The sequence below is a fragment of the Nicotiana sylvestris genome, chromosome 7, assembly GCF_000393655.2.
Source record: "Nicotiana sylvestris chromosome 7, ASM39365v2, whole genome shotgun sequence".
Classification (NCBI taxonomy): domain Eukaryota; kingdom Viridiplantae; phylum Streptophyta; class Magnoliopsida; order Solanales; family Solanaceae; genus Nicotiana; species Nicotiana sylvestris.
Window position 1 is genome coordinate 1,111,681 of NC_091063.1, and position 21,137 is coordinate 1,132,817.

At 35.3% G+C, this 21,137-nt stretch overlaps 2 protein-coding genes across 2 annotated transcripts; one reads left to right on the plus strand and one right to left on the minus strand.

Moving 5' to 3' along the window:
- The first annotated feature begins 7,459 nt into the window (after positions 1-7,459).
- Positions 7,460-10,830, plus strand: LOC104247871 (uncharacterized). The gene is made up of 7 exons (XM_009804004.2): positions 7,460-7,753; positions 7,972-8,082; positions 8,278-8,346; positions 8,864-8,995; positions 10,011-10,088; positions 10,187-10,306; positions 10,388-10,830. The coding sequence occupies exons 1-7, from the start codon at positions 7,553-7,555 to the stop codon at positions 10,574-10,576; spliced, it is 900 nt and encodes a 299-aa protein (XP_009802306.1). The 5' UTR covers positions 7,460-7,552; the 3' UTR covers positions 10,577-10,830.
- A 554-nt stretch (positions 10,831-11,384) lies between these two features.
- LOC104247870 (probable protein arginine N-methyltransferase 1) lies at positions 11,385-15,046 on the minus strand. The gene is made up of 8 exons (XM_009804003.2): positions 15,029-15,046; positions 14,770-14,925; positions 14,459-14,522; positions 14,222-14,364; positions 12,847-12,934; positions 12,579-12,694; positions 12,324-12,474; positions 11,385-11,956 (listed from the first exon to the last, which is right to left on the minus strand). Exons 2-8 carry the CDS (start codon positions 14,920-14,922, stop codon positions 11,751-11,753), a joined length of 921 nt encoding a protein of 306 aa, XP_009802305.2. The 5' UTR covers positions 14,923-14,925; positions 15,029-15,046; the 3' UTR covers positions 11,385-11,750.
- Positions 15,047-21,137: the final 6,091 nt, after the last annotated feature.

Consider the following 21,137-nt stretch of genomic DNA (forward strand, 5'->3'; position numbering starts at 1 on the left):
CACGGTTTTAAACTTGGTTTAACGAAAAGAAAACAACATATGGGAAAACAACAAAAGCCAAATAAACAGGACTTGACCAAAAACTAATTCTCCAACTTAAGGGCCCGCGAGGCATCATTCGGCCTTTCCGCGGCTCTAGGTGTAAGGTCTCTTTGCAGGCTCTTCAACTCGTTCATAATCCGGTGGACGCAGCCCATGATGGAAACAAGGAGGGTCTTCCGAGGTGTTCGCTTACATGCCAGGCATTTCATGTAGATGTAATGCCCGATTTCGTCAATCCTTGCTCAAATGTTATCTCTTTCACTGAACAACTGCCTGATCTGTTGGTTCTTTAACCCCAGTGCCTGAGCATTGTCGGCAAGTCGATCCTGGAACAACTCCATTTGTCTTTCCATGCAGGACATTGCATCGTAGCACTGTCTTCTGTCGGCCTGGGCGTCTCGTGCTTGTTTGACGATCCGATCATGTAGAGTGGAGTTCGTCTCCCTTAATATTCCGACGCTCATTTCATAATCCCTTATGACCTGTTGCAAACGTTGCTTCCGGGCCATTGTGTACTTTGCCCATCTGACCTTCATCCTTGTTATGCAAGCTTTTGATTGTTCTAATTCTTCTTGGCTTTGGATGACCTGATTTCTCAAACTTGCTATCAATCTTTCGTCAGAGCGACGCTTCTGTCGGTCAACGTTACTCTTACTGGCTTGGCGAAGGCGGGCCTTCAAGGTTTGGTTTTCTTGGGCTAACTTGTTTCTTTCAGCCTGCTCCGAGGCGACTTACACATTGTTCTCAAATACAAGCCTTTCAACTTGTTGCTTTAGCTTCCCGATTTCAACCCGGTAACCTTTCTCCCTTTTTAACCATCCCCATTGCTCTTGTGAATCATCGGTGAAGTGTTGGACGTGGGCCCTTTTAGCAGGTCTTTGCCGAATCTGAAACCTTCTTTCGAACCAAGCATCGTACTTTGGGTCTACCTCACCTTTAGCTAGTTCTCGTACCATGGTCTTGGGCTCCAAGAATCTACATTCATGCCACAATTTTCTAATCTTCCCCTCGGGGAATATGACTCCCGGGCTTAATTCCAAGGCATGCTTGCTCAGATCTTCATCAGTAGGGACTACTTGAAACCTGCCCAGTTGTCGTAATACCCGATGAGGGGCATATGGCTGGATGCTGCGAAGCCCCATTAAGAGAACATGACATTCTTCAGCCGACATGTAGATCACCTCAGTATCAGTCAACCAACCGAATGCCCATTCAATTTGGTCAGCTGTTGTTGACCTTAACCGTGTAAACCATGCTTCGACACCTTCAGGAAATCTGGCGCCTGTCATGCGCTTCTTGAATCCGCTGATACAATTCCTCTCGGTCAACCCGTGGTTCATGTATCCTACTCGGTGATGGAGATGTTCCTGCATCCATAGCTGAAGTAACAGGTTGCAACCTTGGAAGAACTTGCCTCCTTCTCGGCATATAGTCAGAGCCCGGTAGATTTCGGACAAAATCAAAGGAACCACAGTACTATTGGTTCTTTTGATTGCCACGTCGGCCATCCCTACCAGACCTATCTCTATCTTTTTATCCTTCCTTGGACAGACCATGACTCCCAAGAATGCTGTGATAAAAGCCAAAGTACGTCTTGCTTCCCATTTGTTTCTGTTCCCGCCGTGAGTTAGCCCAAGGTTCGGTTCCTCGAAACCCTGCGGGGTTCCGTACCGCTGATACAAGAAATGGAGATCACAACATCCTCTCGATAAATCGTCATGTTGTACCTTCCGACTAATGCTTAGTAGATCCAGAAACGCATGCGGAGACACTGGCCTTGGCGAAAGCAAATATTGCCCTCTTAACCTCTCATTCAATCCCGCATATCCGGCAACTTCCTCAAGTGTCGGTGAAAGTTCAAAGTCAACAAAACGGAATACATTGCGGGTAGGGTCCCAAAATGGTATTAGAGCTTCAAGAATATATGTCCTCGGCCTAACACCCAACAAATTTACAAAACCTCCCAATATTCTTCCTACTACCCCTTTGCTATCGGCTTCCAAGTCATTCCACCACATGTGGAGTTGTAGAGGGACCTCGTTGAGGGCCGAGAATGGTTCATTTTGCTCTGTGCTCATCCTGCACATTTATTAGGGTGACCTTTTAGGCGAAAACAAAAACCTTTATTTTGACTCTAAAAAAAAAATCTTTGAACACAAAAACAAACAATATATGTATTTATATACATGTGTATATATATATACATATATGCTTTATGGTATATCATTTTTGGTAAAATGAAAAAAAGGGAGTTGGACCCGATGAGGGTTGCCTACGTATCTCACATCCGGTGAGAATCAAACCGACGTAGTTCGGGTGATAAACTAACTAGTTTATTTATTTATCATTATTTTTTTTATTTTTTATTTTTTTTATTTTTTTAGGCTTCTTGGATTCCACAAATGTTCCCCATGCTTTGATTAATATAATAGCATGCTTAATAAAAAATCGTGCAACTTTCTTATTTAACGTGATCAGCATGATAAGAAGTGTCATTTGTCCGCAAATATCATTTGTCCGCCAAATGACTCATTCACCCTTGAATAAATATAACATGTAGCACATAGGATGCCAAAGATGGTCTATTATTTTCAGGTTGCTTGTCCTAGACGGACCCAACCCCTGTGTTGAGTCCCCTAAGTCAAATGCACATGATGCAAATAAACGTTCCTACTAGGGATCCGGCATGTGGCTTTGTTATACTAGGTTCAGAACCTGGGTGTTTGTTCTAGACCTGGCTTACCCGAGCGGACAGCTCGAGCCGAGGGGGGGCAGCGTACCGGGAATACAGAAGCTTCACCGGCTTAGCAACTTATCCGAACCTCGTTCTAAATTGGGATTTGACACTATACAGAAAAGAAGTCGTACGAAGTACGCCCTTCTTCATGATTTAGAAGACTCAGAAAGTATAGGGGTTTCGGCACAGTTTATATACAATTCACGTAATATCAAAGTAGTAAAAGCAACATTTAGCACATTAGGCTCAAACATGTAAAAATCAGATAATAAATAAAGCCAAATAATAACAATTATTTTAAGCTCGAATTCTTAACCCTGAACCAGTGGTTCTGGGTGTTTTAGTCCCCAACAGAGTCGCCAGAGCTGTCACACCTCCTTTTTACGCACCCGCGAGGGCGCAAGGGAGTTTTTCCAATTAAAGGACAATCGAAACGGGATTTGTTTATTTATTTCAGAGTCGCCACTTGGGAGATTTAGGGTGTCCCAAGTCACCAATTTTAATCCCGAATCGAGGAAAAGAATGACTCCATATTACAGTCTGCGTACCAGAAATCCGGATAAGGAATTCTGTTAACCCGGGAGAAGGTGTTAGGCATTCCCGAGTTCCGTGGTTCTAGCACGGTCGCTCAACTGTCATATTCGGCTTATTTATCTGATTTTAAATACAATTATGAACCAATGTGCCAATTTTAACTTTTTGCCACTTTGTTATTATTATTTTAAAGAATGTGAACATCGCTTAAAATATGTCTTTGGACTGTGTCACATGAAATGCACCCACAATCCGGAACGCATTTTATTTGATGTTTTGAGATTTGGATTTAGGTCGCATGAAATGCACACCCGAGCTTAAGAAAGTAAATTATTAAACACGCGCCTAAAGAGACTATCGCGTTATTATTTTGCGGAGGCCGTGAAATTCGCTAAATGACCCCCTGAATTCTAAGTAATTTTAAACAAGTATTTACTGAGGGCCCCGCAGTTTGTGTTTTTATTCGGCGAGGCTCATCTCATTCTTATTTTTAAAGGATATCCTATAGCAACTACGTTTCTTGTCGCATTTTTGTCTCTACTAATTGAAAACAGAAATAGTCTTAGTTAATTACATGCTTGCAGATTATTTATAACGGAATTCCGAGTGCCTTTGCAGAATAAGAAAACATGGCCATGCACGTGGGCAGATAATCGAACATTATGGGCCCAAATCCAGCTCATACGTGATGGGCCAGACCTGGGCCACTGTCCATCTGATGCGGACCTGCCTGGTCCGTTTCTACCTAGGCCCAACCTCCGTGAGGTTGAGACCGTAAACTTGTGTCTTTGTCCTGTAGGTGTGGTTGATTACTAGTTATAGCGAAACAATTCATCCAAGGGAGACGAGCTTAGCTAGGAATGGATAATTTTATGCTTAGTATGTATTAAACGACATGTTGCGCGATTAAACCGAATCTGGGATGCAACCTATAGTATTGGGAATGTTTTACCTAACCACATGCGTATATAGACTTACATTCAATTGTCCTACATTGACGTTTATTAGACAGGCAAGCTACTTCCAGCATCCGAACAAAAATAAAATTATTCTACATTACATGAATACTTAATGTAACACTCTATGTATAAAAGACATTCTTCAGGTCTTTTCATTTGTATTCATGCTCAATTTTCCAATTACATTTGACAGTGCATTGGTTGTGTACCTGGTATAGAGAACAAAGAAGAAAGGAATGATCAGCTAGGCAGTATGCAATAAACACAGCAACAACAGATATACAGCAACCACACAGCAACAAACCAACAACCACAAGTGTTTTCCCACAGTCCACAGACAACCAGCAACAATTTTCAGAACAAAGAAATACCAACAGATGGTCGAGCACCAAACAAGTGATCCCAGAAAAGAGTAATACGATGCAGCCAAGAAAAACCAGAATGTTCAATGCCGTAACAGCAGAAAATCAATAACCACAAAAGCTTAGCAAACAGCCAACAACACTCAGCAAAGGCAGCTTGAACAACTTGAACTCTTACCCAGTTTTCAAATGATACTCCTCATAGTATTCTGAAATCTCTTTCTGTTTTGTTTTTTTTTTTCTCTGAAGACTAAAAGTCCCCTTTTAAGTTCTGAAATGGCCTATTTATAAGCCAAACGACCCAGTGCAGCTAAGCTGCCTGGATCCTCCCACTTGCAGACTGCCCATACTTCTTAAATCCCATGCCTAAACATCTTTTGATGCCAGCCATTTGTTCCCCACGCCTGGTTTATTCTTTAATCAAGAGTTATGGGCTCATTTTATTATTCATTTTAAAGCCCCATACTTTTGTGTCTTGTTCCCCATTGAGCATTAGTTTAATCCTAAATTAGTACCCTACTTGTCAGCTCATTTAAACTAATTTTTTCTGTTCTTTTCAAGCCCCAGACCACCCCTGTTAGCCCTTGATTATTACTGTCCTGCATCACTGCAGCCTCAGGACATTTTGAACTTCTGAAAGTTCAATTTCAGAACTGCCCTAGCCTGGTTCTTTTAATTGTTTACAATGCAGTTACAAACTAGCATTCATAGATAATGTCCAACATTCAAATCACAATACAGGTCCATTCAGTCAAGTGAGGTTGTACGTATTAGAATATTTGAACATTCAGTCGTAGGAAGTTAATCGACGACATTTATCAAGTCGACTATACTAATTATAACAGGTAACAATCAGTCGCTCATATAAACAATACGTACATGGACCCAAAGGGCTTCGGACAACTTTGGTCAATCAACTGGGAACCTATATAAGTTATTTATGCGACGACTATCCTAATCGGACATGTTTATCATAGGATACGTTCAAATCACTCACAGAAACAATCGACCAAATAAAGGTCTTTGACAGAGATGGAAGAAATCCGAATGAAAAATAACAAAAATAACAAACAAACACAATGAAACATACTGTGACAACTTAAATAGCGGTTGAATAAAACAAAAGGAAAAGAAAAACTTACCGAGAAATGTCCAAACAAAATTGATCCGAATCTGACTCAACTCTGACCCTTTGAGGCCGAACAAACTTTAATCGGGGTGTTCTCACATGAGAACACCTTGATTAAGGTCTATTAGACCTCAAACCCCCGTTAAGGCTAGCCGGATTCCCCAGGTTCATGTGTTCTAAGGTCTGAATTTTCAGATCTGGTTTTTTAGAAGTTGTGGGTAGATTCGGACCAAACCAAGCTTGGTTTGGTCACGAGAAGGGTCAGGGGAGTGTCTGGTATGAAGATGGGGTGGTTTGGCATAGATCGAATTTCGTCTCGAATCTTCAAATCCAGATTCGAGACGATAGGAGGTGATTCGAGGTACATGGTTAATGGATTCGTGTTCAGGGTGGTTGGATGCTTCAGGGGTGTGAAGGGGGTGGTCATCGGCGTTCATGCCGCCGGGTTCTGGTGAAAGGGAAACTAGGGCGGCGTTAGGGTTTGGGGGTTTCAGGGCTTGGGGAAGGAGACGAGTGAAGGGTGGGGTTCGGATAGGGGGCGTGGGGTGTGAGGGAAAGCTTATATACGGAGTAGGGGATTGGATCTGAGCCGTTAGATCAGATGATCTCAACGGCTTGGATCTGATGGTGAGAAATGAGACGGGGTCGTTTGATATTTAAACGGGGTCGTTTGGTTTAAGTGAGGGGCTGGGCTGAACCGGTTATTGGGTCGGGTTATGTTAAATGGATCTGGGGGTGTAATCCTGGCCGTCGATCCACTCGAGATCAACGGCCCAGCTTAGACGGGACAGAACGACGCCATTTGGACCGTGTCCGGGCAGCCTGTGTTTGGGCTGTTTTTGGGCCTTAAAATCTTGAAACAAATAGGCCCAATCCGGTTTTCTAAATAATTTGCACTCTTTTTCTTTGTTTTCTAATTTTAAAAATTCAACTAAATTAAAAAATGAATTTGAAATACTCATTAATCAATACTTAACACAATTATTCACACACCTATATAAGAAAAATTTAAAATGGTTAAATTACAACCTAGAAATGCATACATATTTTTTTGTATTTTGTTTGATTAATGATTAAATGCAAAATGGACAGACCCACAAACACATGTCACGGAAAACTCGAAAAATTGTACCGCGAAGTCATTTGTCACTATTTTTATTTTCTTTTGGAGCGATTGTCTGTGAAGCAAAAATCACGTGCTTACACTTGTTATAAAATATGATGATCACTCCATCTCCTATAATTCATGTTAATTATTTTTGTAAAATAGAAAACTAGAGAGGAAATGTTGAATTTTTTTAGCTCCATTTTATAGTTCGCTAACGTTTTTAAATTGAAATTACATGACAAATTGAGATATCTTACTGAAAATTTGAAATAATCTTTGATACTCACAAAGTCAATGAGTTCTGCTAGCTGCTTCGGTTCTGGGAGTTGCTAATCATCACATCTCAAATCTCAAAATGATATTATGTCAAATATAAAATAAAATAAAATAAAAATTGAAGAGATGGTAAATATCAATATAGTCAATTTTATTGTTAATTAACGTTAAAAAAATAAATTTTTTAATATGTTTAAAACAACCGAAGGGAGTAACTCATTCAAACCTATCTCTACCAAATTTTAAAAAATATAAAATTTGAAACTTTTTATTAACTAGTAATATATAATTATAAATTATATATATATTTTTGGGCCTTAAATATTTGGGGCGTTAAGGCAAGGGTTTCGCCTGCCTTACCCTAGAGCCGCCCTTGAATACAACGAAAGTTTGTCGACAGAAGTAATGGCGAAGGTGCCATTGTTATTGTTGTTATCATTGATGGTGATAACAACATGGTTTCCTATTACTCACTGCTCAAAGAAACCAGTAGGGGTGGCAAGAAAAGAGGACATTCCCTATATAAAATGTCAGGTGTGTGAGAAGCTGGCTTATCAGCTATACAATCAAGTTCAGAACAAACGAGCTGAGATCTCCCCAAAGAAGGTAACTTTCTCATCTGTGGTTCCCTTTTTCTAGCTCACTTACTTATATTTAGTATTCTGGAAAGTTCAATTGATCAGAATTGAGAATACTGATTAAACATGGAGGTTTGTTAATGGTTTTTGGATGATATTTGCGTTTAACTATTGTTTCCTCGGTGTTTATTTTTTTTCTTTAATGTCTATTTGTCTGATGCAATGGATGTGGTTTGATGATGTCAGATCTCGGAATATCAGATAATAGAGATTTCAGAGAATGTATGTAATTTAAAGAAGCAGGAAGCTGATTGGATCCTTAAAATTGATATAGTTGAACAAGGAGATAGGTTGGAGGTAAGAATTATGCCCGTCTTCTTTTCTTTACTTCTGATTTTGTGACTTAATCCATCTTCTTTATCTTATATAACTTCTTTTGGTGAATTCGGCTGATGGTATACAACTTTAAAGTGCTGATGATGGGCACCAAGTTCCTCTTCTTCTTTTTTATATTTCTGAAAGGTTTTTCACTTGATATTTACCTATGTTCAGCTGGTTGAACAAGACTCTGAGGGACAATGTAATTCAGAATGTAAAACAATAGAGCGTGCTTGTCAAGATGTAAGTTTTCCTACTTATTATGTGTATTTGGCTTTAGTAGTGATGCATACTAGCACTGAGTTCATGAATGCTTAAAGGGTTCATAATGACATGATAGATGCTTACGTTTGAATCTCCAGTTACAAATGTGTTTTTAACTTTTCCCAAATAAAAAGCTCATGTGCTTACCAATTTACTCTCCTTGTGCAATAATGATTTGATCACGTTAATAATGATATCCATACTCATTGGCTTCCTAAGTCAAACGAGCGAAAGCACATAGTATGTTGCTCTTGAAATTCCTTTGTTGCTTCAGTGCCACTGGAAAAAGATTGTGTTGATTTATTGATTCAAACCTTAAACCTTCCTTTCTATCCTTTCCGCTTCTGCTAGTAGTGTTAGATTGGGGAAGTTGATTCATCTGCAAACGTTGTGCAAAGTATAACTTGTTTAGTGAGTAGATTCTATATGGTGCTGTCTTAAGTAGGACAAGCAAACAATTTTCTTGCAGCAATTATCTGTCTTCATATTTTTGCAGGTCATGGACTATTCTGATACGGATGTGGCAGAATATCTGTACAAACACAATCCAGATCTTGATTCTTTGAAAAGTTTCCTTTGCAAGGATTTGAGTAAATCTTGTAGTAAGGCACCACCTCCAGTTCCTAAGGTAATGTCACTGAGGCTTCACCTGTAAATTCATCCAATATCCGAATTTCTGTGCCTTCTTCTCACTCTTGCTGCCTTTCTGGCCCACTATTAGCTTGTTTTGTAAAAAATATAGCAAGTAGTCCTTGTTCTTTAGCTTTATCAGAAAAAATTAGTCCCTGCTCTTTAGACATGAGAGATGAGCCACATCCCAAAATGTTTTGATCTTTTGTTGTAACGCTAAACTGTGTCTTTTATCAGACATATAGTTGGTTTGTGCCAGTTATTCAGCTGTAGGAAGAGTGAGCTCTGCTTGAGCATGTACTGTTTCGAAATATTTGGTTATTGGAAAACACAGAGAGATATCTGTGAATGATTGGTGACAAATTATACATGTATTATTTCAGTTCCTTTTTGGGAAGAAATTAAATTGGTTGCTAGCTATACTGAGAGACTCAACTCAAAATGATAGAAAATGCTCACTAGTCATATTCTGGACAATATGCCAAGGTGCTGATTTTGAACTAAGTGTCTATCGGAAACAATCTCTCTACCTTCAAGGTAGGGGTAAAGTCTGCGCACACACTACCCTCCCCAGACACCACTTGCGGGACTATACTGGGTTTGTTTTTGTTGTATGGCAAGGTGCTGATCTAAAGATGCATCGAATAATGCATGTATGTATTTGTCTGCTGGAACCAAAATGTTTATGGACTAAAACCTTTGGAAGTGCGGGGCCAGAAGCATACATTATTATGAAGAGTAATACAATAGATCATTTCACTTGGGAACAGAAGCCATCTGAAATCTGCTTTTGTGCCTTGCAACCTTGAATGACAATATTCTACCCATGAAAAGTTCGTCACACCAATCCATTGTTAATTGATTGAAGGCTTCTTATTCTTCTAAGCATAGTATAGTATGTTCTCTGATAAATTCTTGATTACCTAGGTGCTACATGCTGATTTAGCTGTTAAATAAGCAATACAATTAGCTTCCACATTCATAGGTTGGTATTCTTTCTTCTTTTGCTTCAGAATAGAGCACCAGGAGAACCTTTTATTTCTAAGTCCTCAAAAGAGGCTGAAATGGAAAAGCTACTGAGATCCATGCAGGTACTTTTTCTAGCTTATCACTAGTGTCAACTGATTGATTTCTTTCTATATTATGCCTGTGATTGAAAATTCGGAATTTACAACATTTTTTGTTTCAGGGTATGCCTGGAGCCCCTGGCATGCAAATGTATTCCAGGGAAGATTTGATGAACCAAAATTTTGGTGATGAAGATGTTGATGACGACGATGATGATGAAGGTGGCTTTCCCTCAAAGCTGGTATAGACAAGTTGCCTCTTTTGATAGACTGCTTTCAAATCTCAGTCAAAAGTGTTCAATTGATATGGAAATTTTCTGCAGGGGAAGGTTCTTAAAGGAAAAGAAAGTAAGAAGAATGATTGGAAGCAATGGATCACTAAAGGGATTCAGGATACAAGTGAGGCTCTGAAGACTCACGCTAACAGAGTGTCCCACAAGATGAGAAATTGGTGGGGAGCAAAGAAAGCACAATGGAAGAAGAATTCCAAAACCAGTAAGGGGGAGCTATAATGATGTGCCCCTGCAATATTGTCCTCTTTTTTTATCCCCTTCCAATGTAGTCTGATATTGACTAGAAAAGTATACTGGAAATTTGTAATTCTCGTCTTATGCTCTGCCCACGAGATTTTGTTTCTCTGCCAACACTATTATCATGTTGGTACGTTTGTTTTAGGTACAATATTTCTAAGAGTCTTGTCAGAGATGTAGAAAATGTAAAGAACTAATACATTTTTATTTTTATTTTACGTTATATTGGACTAAAATGAATGAGCGTCAATATGGATGCACATACGCTGTCTTCAAGTTCAATTTGCTTGGGAATGAGGGGCATTGTTGGTGTTGCCAACATTTTGCTTGGGAATGAGGGGCATTGTTGGTGTTGCCAACATTTTCAGTATAAGTAGTCTTCTTTATTTGTATGAAATATATCAATTTTATCCACTCATAGTTTGAATGCATTCACTGCCTATCGGAGACCCAATAATGCAATCCTAGCAGGAGACAAATCTAAAGAGGGGGAATTAAGGTTGTCTACGGTAAAGGAGGATATTCGTTCTAGTTGTCCGATTGTGTGTGCGCTTATTTGGAGCTTACAGCTTCGTGTACGACACAACTTGTCACTTCGCGGTCAACAATGTCATAAAACATCCACCCGGTATTAGCACAATTCATTGTCAAAATGCAGAAGAGCAATGCAGGAAAAGATATTTCCAAATCTCAGATCCTATCTTCTCCCAAAACTTGGAGAAAGAGAAAGCCGCCCTTCATTTGCAGCTGTTATTTCCCCTAATTATCTCTGCTCCCCAAGTTATCGGTATATAACTAGTAAAAGCATCATCGTTTCTTAAGCAGCTTTTTCGCAATATTGTCCTTTCTGGCCTCATACAAAAAGCAGCCAAAAAGATGTAGTTGCATATCAGAACAAATAGAAAAGAAAATAACCCAGTTTGTGGGAGAAACAATCAGCAGAAACAATAGACATAAATTCGCATTTGCCTCTTGGAAAGTGATATTAGCTCTGAATACAGATCCGGTGAAGAAAGACTCGTTCTGCTTTACTGCAAAGAGGGACAATCAGGAAAACATAGCAGAATCATATGCTCTTCAACACTATGCCAGCTTTACTCCAAAGAGGGGCAATCAGAAAAACATAGCAGAATCATATGCTCTTCAACACTATGCATTATCGCATCCGATAATTCTGAGTTGTTGAAACAAAACAACGCCGACCATTTACCGAGTACTTGAGCATTATATCAACATCTCGAGGATTTTTCTTGTTGGGGGCCACAGTCATGCTCCCAACTACAGCTTCCCCTTGGCAAAGGGTAAGCCCTTCTTCCAGGTAGAGTACCGTTTGCTTCCAGTGTGTGCCACGAGACCTCGGCCCTGCATATCATTTGCTCTCATAGTCAGAATTAAGATCATTTGCCCCCTTTTCCTCTCCTTTTTATTTTATTTGGGATGAGTAAAGTTGGTGGACCTTAAATGAGTTATGAATTCCAATCCACCGACTCAGAAAAAGAAATCTAGTACATGTAATTAAAAGACTTAGAACTACATAAAGCCCAAACGCCCATCACCAAAAAAATGTGCAGCAGCAAGTCAAGGAGCTGCACAACATATAATATGGTTTCCTTCAATTTCATCAACAGATGGTCCATTAGTGCACCCCCCCCCCCCAAAAAAAAACACAACCCAAAAAAAAATTGCACAAAAGTTGATACAAGCAACACGAGCAACAAAAATTATGAACCTGTGGAGAAGCCCATCAATTTGTGACACTTCGTGAAAGAGACATCAAAGTATGCTACAAGGGCATGAATGTAATCGTCACGTTCTGCGACTAACTTAAATGGAACTGTGAAGGAAGCATCACCAGAAGCCATCTTAGAAATGTCCATTGTCTGTAAAAGAAAAAGGGATCCATATGTAAGTGAAGTAAAAAACCTCCACAACACATTGTAGGGCTACTCAATGTGGAAAATTTGAGGACAACTATTCTAATTACCTTGAGTAATTGGCAGTTTGTAACAATCTGCTTCTGATCCACTGTATCAACAAGTGGCTCCATTATAGCTTGCTTCCGAATGCAGCTCATATCAAAACCATACACACTATTCCAAACTGCAATAGCATATAAATGATTTGAATCAGAGTGACAGTTTAGCCCATTAATAAAGACCGATGTAACCAGAAAAGCCCATGAGAAGTGCATGCTAAATACAGAAGCAAGCCAATATCCATCAAGGAGAAGACGTGAAAGTGTTCAATCTCACATTCGATTTTCTCATCCTTGTAGTCAGCATCTTCAATTGCTGTTAAATAGAGAGAAGCTTTATCTGGCAGCACAAGGCCATTTTTTACCTGTAAAGGAAGAAGAAAGGGTATACAACTAAAAAGAAGCCTTTTTGAGTAGAATTCACCAACCAAATAGAGGAGCACAAGGGAAACTCCAGAAAATTGGTTTGCAAATTAAATCAGCTAACCTGGGCAACTCTATTGAAAGCAATAATCAGAAAAAGCTCATTAAACAGGGATAAAAGTTTTTCTGCAGAAACTGAGACACATTGTCCTGTCACCAATTTTTGGTGACGCTAGGTCTTTAATAAGCCAGTGATGAACTACTTAAATACTAATTCTCATAGTACACTCAATTTATTTCCTTCATTGAGGATTGAGAATTCAAAAGTTGAAGTGGATATTGAGTGCCTTAAATTTTTCTTTTTCCCTTTTTTGGGTGACGGTGGGTGTTTGACTTGGTGCTTTGTGAAAGGAAGAAGGATCAGCATGAAGGATTGATCAATGCAGGAAATGTGATGATAGCTGAAATATGTTTGATTGGTGGGGACGGCATGTTGGGCAAAGTCTAGATTGGCATTCAATGGTAGAATGCAACCCACGCCTTTTTCTTTGAACCCATCGCCAAGCTTTAATTAATAAGCTTGGTCCAATTAATATAGAAGAGGTTGCGAATGTCACAATGTCATGACTTGGAAAAGGACAGGGGCCCTCTTCCTTACTCCCCACTTATATTTCATTACTACCAACACTTCTTCCTGCTCATACCTTTTACTTTCTTCCATCATTTCCATTTTCCCTTAAAAAGCATCCTGCATGTGTCCAGGTTCCCACACAGTATGTCAAAAGCTTTTTATTTGCTTATTGCATAAACAAGAAAAAACACCACAAAGGTCCAACATAAATAATAATTCAAGAAAAAAACTATTTTATGTAACTGATGTCAGCCAAAATCCCAGAAGATGAGTTTGAAGATAGACATCTACCAAAGCGGGAATTAATACCTGTAGAAATCATGGCATTTACTGTAATAAGTAGTGAAGGCATGAGTAGTAACAAATTCCATGGGAAACTTTATTATGAATCAACAACAATCCAGTGTAGTCCCACAAGTGGGGGAAACTTTATTATGAATCAACAACAACCCGGTGTAGTCCCACAAGTGGGGGAAACTTTATTATGAATCAAAAAATGAATAAAAGTATACACACAAAGATATCAAGATAAAAGCAATAAGATATCAGCAGAGAACTTGAAATTCAAGAACTGAATGTTGCATTAACCAAAAACAGCAACAGTAAACCATCACGAGTGAAAGCAACTTTTTGATGGTCACAACTAAACGCAACTTACCAGCCATTTGTCACGAGCATACAAGACTGTATTTAACATGTTCTCATAGAGTAGAAAATATCCCATCCACTCAGAAATAATAATGTCCACTTGTGGAACTGGAAGGTCAATCTCTTCTACCTTTCCCTTGATAACAGTTATAACTGAGAAAGCAAACAGACTCAATAATTAGATAATATGTAAATACAGCAGAAAACGTGTCACAAAGTTTATGACTTGGTGAAAAATTTAGCTCACCATCTGAGAACCCATTGAGTTTTACAATTTCTTTGGCCATATCAGCCATGCTGGAGCACTCAATCTGAAAACCAAAATGGCAAAGATAAGTTGGCACTTAGTATTAGCTTCTTCAATTTTACAAATTTGTTCAACATCAATTTATGAGCTAATGCTGCAACATCTATATAATGTAGAACACAGAAGACAACAAATTTTTATACAGTGCATGTGGACCAAGACAGCCACCATGTTATGATCAAGAAAGAATAAGGAACAAGCATAATATAGGAGTGATGGTATGGCCGAAGAACAAGAGATGGAGTTCATACCGCATAAACATGTTTGGCACCAACTTTTGCACAAAAGAGGGACAGGATTCCTGTGCCAGCACCCACATCAAGGACCACTTTATCCTTGATTAAGAAGGAGTTTTTGTAAATAACATTTTGGTAAGTCTTAGTTCTCACCACATCCTTTAACATCTCCTGTTGGGAGTAAGAATTACTATTAGAACTACGAATTAAAAACTATTTAAGTAAAATCTGAGGGCAGAGCACCATCATTTAATGATGAAATATGGATACTTACTTCATGAATACCTGCATTAGAAGGAAGGAGGAAAAATTAGCTTCTATAAGTGATTACCAACTAAAAGATATCAAGCTACATTCCCTTCACATTCCAGGAAAATGAAAAAGCAAAATGAAATGTGCACAAGTGCATTAAGTAGTACTTTTTTGCTAAGGCAATATTGTTGGGAATAAACCCCAGAAATAATATTCACAATAATAACAACGGAATAATAATGTAGCACCAAGATACGTTAATCAACAAGAATAAAAGAGTGACTACGACACCAAAATTTTTAGGGGGAAAACCCACGATCCCGAGAGGAGCAACTGATATCACTGTATTAATGAATTTTACACTTTGTAGGCCCGAGTAAAATACTACAAAGACCACTACAACACTCAAAAAAATAACCCTCACATACTATTTTCTTATATAATCTGCGATGCCTCACTCTTTCTTTCTCTCTTTGTTGGTGCGTCTAAAGAAGTGAAAGAGGTCCACTTATTTCCAAACTTTGGCTCCAAGAAAGATCTTTCACCAAAGTTCTGTGTCATAGTATATATAGGCATAAGGCTATTGCCAACCAATGGAATGGACCCCACAAACACAAGCAACCCGAATAACTTAGCAAACGCACAGATGATTGATAATGTATCAAGAGGCCACCCTTCACATTATAGCACAGATAAACGAAGACACGCACATAGAATTGAGGAATCACGGAACAGAAATGGGGACACTGAAAAGCTTAAAGAGATAACTTACCGAAGTGAGAGTATGAGTCAAAATAATAGTCAGCGCTAGTCTTGTCGCCCCCAACCTCACACATGGCGGTGTCTTCCTCCACCTCAACGTTGGAGCTTTCCGTTATAGTTTCATCTTGCTCTTCATACTCACATTTCATTTTGCTTCCCGAGCTCTCATTCTCATTGTTGCTTCGACAATCCATTTTTCGCTTTCAAGTGTAGGGGTTTAAGAAGCAAATGGTGGCTCCTATTTAGGGTTTATGGAAGGGGAGCGGTCAGCTCTATTTGGGGTTTTATAGCGGAGCAGTTTCACTGGGGGTGCAACTTGGCCTACTGCTCACCTGTTTACACTGACAATCAGAATTCAGAGAGTAACTATACGGCGTCGTGTTCTATTATATGGCGCTGTGCTCGTCTTAAATCACACTAGTATATGTACCTTCGCCGAGGAGAATATTTATTATTTTTCCCACTAAATTCGACTTGCAACAAATAATGGTCTAAAGAAGTGGTCCAATAATGGAAATGAATTTATGAATTTCTATTTACTAATATATCATCATTTTAATTTTGCTTTTCACGCGATCAAAACATTTCACATGTTTTTGTGGTTTTGATATATTATTTTATTATTTTCTTTGTGTGGCTATTCATCATTAGTTTATATTATAACTGTTAGCTCAAATAGTTAAAACACCAAAAAAAAATGCAAACAAAATAATAACACTAAATATCTTTAATTTGCGTAGTGCTATTGAGATTGTGAATAATGCCAAAAAAAGTACTCTTGTACATTCATAATATATTTGGTCATTCCTTGAACGGGTTATTTGGTAAAACTCCTTTATATATTCGGTTCTCCGTCGTAATTGTTAATGCTTCAAATATTCATTTCGCATTTCTGAGATATTTATATACATTGTATATGTGAAAACCTCAGATTCCTCAGTTAGAGTTGTAACAAAAAGTAAATGTAATGTTAATTATTAGTAATAAACTAATAATAAATAAGTTAAATCAATTATGAATATATGCCTTGATAACCTATTAAAACTTTTTTATATTTTTCAAATTCTCCATACTTGTGCATTTTTGGTATATTCATTTTGCATTTGTGAAATATTTCTATACTTAATATCTATGGAATCTTCAGCTTCCTTAGTTACATCTATAACAAAAAATAAATATAATGTTAATTGTAAAGCACAACATACAATAACAATAAAACAAAAATTTGAGGAAAAATAAGTGACAACTTTAAATTAAAAGTAACATAAGTAGATAAGATGAAAGGAGATGTGTGTGGGTGTGTTAAGTATACCTTCTTGCTTCATGATCTCAAACATTAGATTGATCACAACTCAAGAGGAAAATATTTTTTCTTGAAGAACTGAAAAGTGAAATTCAACTTTATTTCTTTTTATAGTGAAATTTGTAGGAGACCAACAACTATTCTAATAGTTTGAACGCACGGTACGCCAAAACGAAAAACAAAAGAATGAAGTTGTCTCATATCATCCCTTAGCAATGGCAGACCACATAAGGTCATCGCAAAAGTGCCTGGCTTGACAAACAAATATTACTTATGCTATTTGCTAGCACAAAACTATAAAAAAATATAATTTGTTATTCTAACCAAAAAAGCTTTTCGAATACTGAATTAGTTTGAAAAAATTATAATTTTATTTACATAAATAATTCAAAGTAGAGAAAAAAAAGAAGAAAAATTGAGAGACTAACCTGAAGGTTCGTATAGTATTACAAGGTTAGAATCCGAATATATAGCATTCTATGTAGCCTTATATGGAATGGATCTTGATCACAATATTATTTTACCATATATGTCGATTGATTGTTAGTCAATTATTCACTTTCATGTATTAAACGTGAAACCTAAAATATGAATTAATTTTTCCATATTAATATTTGTCTTCAAAATCTAAACAAATTAAAAGTAATAAATGAAGTAAATAATACGAAAATTTAATTACCTTTACATCGAAGGCACGCATAATCTTAATATTCTTATGTAGCAATACTTATTATAATTTTCAAATTTCAATACGAATATACCAAAATGTTACCTTTGAATTCAAATAATTTACTAAAATGTTATACATGCACCACTAGATTATCTCAATCAAAATTTAGACTCATACATCTATATATTTTCATATATATAAGTTTTGAATGATATTTACCTTCCCATTTGAATTTAACTTTTCTATCTTTCAATTTTAATTTAAACTATAATAATTGGTTAAGAAACAATTATTTTCTTAAAAAGATATCATTGAGTTAGAATTGCCCTTTAATTACGCTATCGGTAAGGTTTAAAAGCCTGCTAAGTGCCAAATATGGATAAATATTTAGCTTTTAAATCAAAATTTAAACTTTATTTTCATGTTAAGAAATTAATATATCAATTATGAAATCTGATAAAAACCATGAATATTGTTTGGCATATAATATTATCTTTTATATGGTAACATATTTGAATTGCAATATTCTAATTTCCATATAAGGAATAATATAATTTGAATATTCTTTGTCATATAATATTATTTCGTTATGATCAATGTAGACTCATATATCCATATATAGTATGTACAAATTTTAAATGATATTTACCTTTCCATTCTAATTTAAATAAACGGTTAAGAAATAATTATTTTAAAAAGAGATATATCATTGTATTTGAATTACCCTATAATTATGGTATTGCTAGTGTTTAAAAAGCCTACTTAAATGATAATTACAAATAAGTATGATTAGCTTTAGATTCAAAATAAATTTATTTTTAGTTAAGAATTTAATATATTAATCTGATAAAAATCAGGAACATTGCTTGGCACATAATATTATCCCTTATATGGTAATATTTAAGTTGTAAATATCCTAACTATTTCTATAAAAGAAATAATATATATATATATTGAATGATAATTACGTTCCCATTCGAATTCAAATTCAAATTAAATGGGATATTTGGTTAAGAAACAATTCTTTTCCAAAACGATATCAGTGAGTTTAAATTACTCTATAGTTACGGTAATGTTATGATTTAAAAGCCTGCTACGAGCTAAATATGGATAAATACATTTAGCTTTTCAATTGCTCCGTAATTATGGTATAGGTAAGGTTATTTTTGTTATGAAATTAATGTATCAATTATAGAATCTAATAAAAATTATCAATATTATTGGTCATAAATATCAATAATCATTCCTTTGAACGTGGAATTTTTGTTTATTTCTCCAATCAAATCAACCACCAAGATATCATTGAGTTTGAATTGTCTTTTAATTACGCTATTGGTAAGGTTTAAAAGCATGCCAAGAGCTAAATATAGATAAATATAATTAGCTTTTAAATCAAAATTTAAACTTTATTTTTTTGCTAAGAAATTAATATATCAATTATAAAATCTGATAAAAACCATGAATATTGTTTGGCATATAATATTATCTTTTATATGGTAATATATTTGGATTGCAATATTTATCTTTCCATTATAATTTAAATATTCGGTTAAGAAATAATTCTTAAAAAAAGAAGAAGATATCATTACGTCTGAATTACACTATAATAGTATAGTTACGGTATTGCTAGTGTTTAAAGGCCTACTAAATGCTAACTACAAATAAGTATGATTAGCTTTAGATTCAAAATATAAATCTCAATAATATATATATATATATATTAGACTTGTCTAAGATGTAATTAGTTATGTCTAAGATCTATTTTATCCAACTACTTTAATTAATTATGTTTCCATTTATAATTCCAAATTATCATTGTTGTCTTAAAATTGTCATGTGGCTTTATTTTAGCTTGCCACTTGGCTTAACCACATTGCAAACTACCCTCCTTTTAATATAATTAGTATAGTATTAGTACCCGCGCGATGCGCGGACACAAATCATGTTAAATTTTGATGTTGGTTAGTTGAATCATGTGCAAATAACCTTAAAATATAAACCTCTCAGATAAAATTATATAACATTAGATATTAATTATGAAGTAGGATATGAAATTATTGTTCAAATCTCGTAGTGCATAACCTATTTTATTTTTTATTTATAGCAACCTAACTACTTGATTTTAGTACTTGCACTTCGTTTTGCTGTCAGTATCAAAGAATACTAAACTTATCATATTGCGATCTGTCTTGTTTGAGCACATTAGATCATATTATTTTAACAAACTTCTTATTATCACTTTGTTTTTATCTAAAAGTTAAATATGTCTTGTTCATCACATTATTTTTACGCAAATACTTTTTTCTTTTATTTTTTTGTTATAGTTATTGTATTATTTATTATTTAATATTATTTTACTATCATATAATTTTTTATTATCTTAATTAATATCTTGCTTATTATTCTTTTAATAGTCTTTAATAATTATAAATGTTTTATTCTTGAAATTTGTATATTTTCATGCATTGATTTTTTTTAATCATTTAAATTTATTGTAATATTTTTAAATATAATTTAATTTTTTAATTTATTTATTTTTAAATTAATTTAATGTATAAGTATCCTCACACTATCTCTATTTTTTTAATACATTCTCTTCCCTACTATAAATTTTAATTATTTTTATATTAATTTTTCACCTTTAACCAAAATAATATCATATTTTATTTTAATACATATATTTGATGATTATGTTACAAATATATTGAGTTCTCTTACAATTATTTTTGTATTAGATGCAGTTAAATTTTTTTTTTAGCTTTAAGATACAAATTTAATTTTTAATTTTCATTAGTAAAATTACCTATATTAGAAAGTTATTTATATTTTTAAAATTTTATTTTAATCATAGAAAAATAAGTTCTTAATTGTTTGAACATATTATATATATATATATATATATATATATGTTGTAATATGTTTATTGTCATTTTATTTCTTTACGTAATGTTTTTAAAAATAAAAACTTATGAAATAAAAAAAATCTCATCTCAAATTCAAATAATTCTTATTATTCTATTTTCTAAATTGGACCGCATTTTTAAAATATTATGTTATATATTCAAACTTAAACTAACTGCACTCAATTCAGATATTAATCATAGGAAAATATTTTCTTTATTGTTTGAACACATTAGATGTTAATGTTGTAGTAATATTTTCATTATTATTTTATTTCTTACATAAATTTTCTTTCTTTTTTAGATTTAATACAAATTTAATCTTTAATTTTTATTAGTAAAATTACCTATATTAGAAATTTATTTTCTATTTTAATATTTTTTCATAAATAAGACTTCAATTTCGTGATATTATCCATAGTTTGGACATTCTAATCGTAGTTTTAGCAAATTTCTAATTTCAAATTCAAATAGCCTTTCCCTTTCATTTCTAATA

Bases quoted from the DNA above. Each gene is read 5' to 3' on its own strand.
- LOC104247871 (XM_009804004.2), top strand. From the start codon at position 7,553: ATGGCGAAGGTGCCATTGTTATTGTTGTTATCATTGATGGTGATAACA. The intron at 8,347-8,863 runs GTAAGTTTTCCT...ATATTTTTGCAG, and splicing joins TAGAGCGTGCTTGTCAAGAT to GTCATGGACTATTCTGATAC. The intron at 10,089-10,186 runs GTACTTTTTCTA...TTTTTGTTTCAG, and splicing joins AGCTACTGAGATCCATGCAG to GGTATGCCTGGAGCCCCTGG.
- LOC104247870 (XM_009804003.2), bottom strand. From the start codon at position 14,922: ATGTTAAAGGATGTGGTGAGAACTAAGACTTACCAAAATGTTATTTAC. The intron at 14,523-14,769 runs GTATGAACTCCA...TTTGGTTTTCAG, and splicing joins GTGCCAAACATGTTTATGCG to ATTGAGTGCTCCAGCATGGC. The intron at 11,957-12,323 runs GTTCATAATTTT...AATGATATGCAG, and splicing joins ATTGATGGGCTTCTCCACAG to GGCCGAGGTCTCGTGGCACA.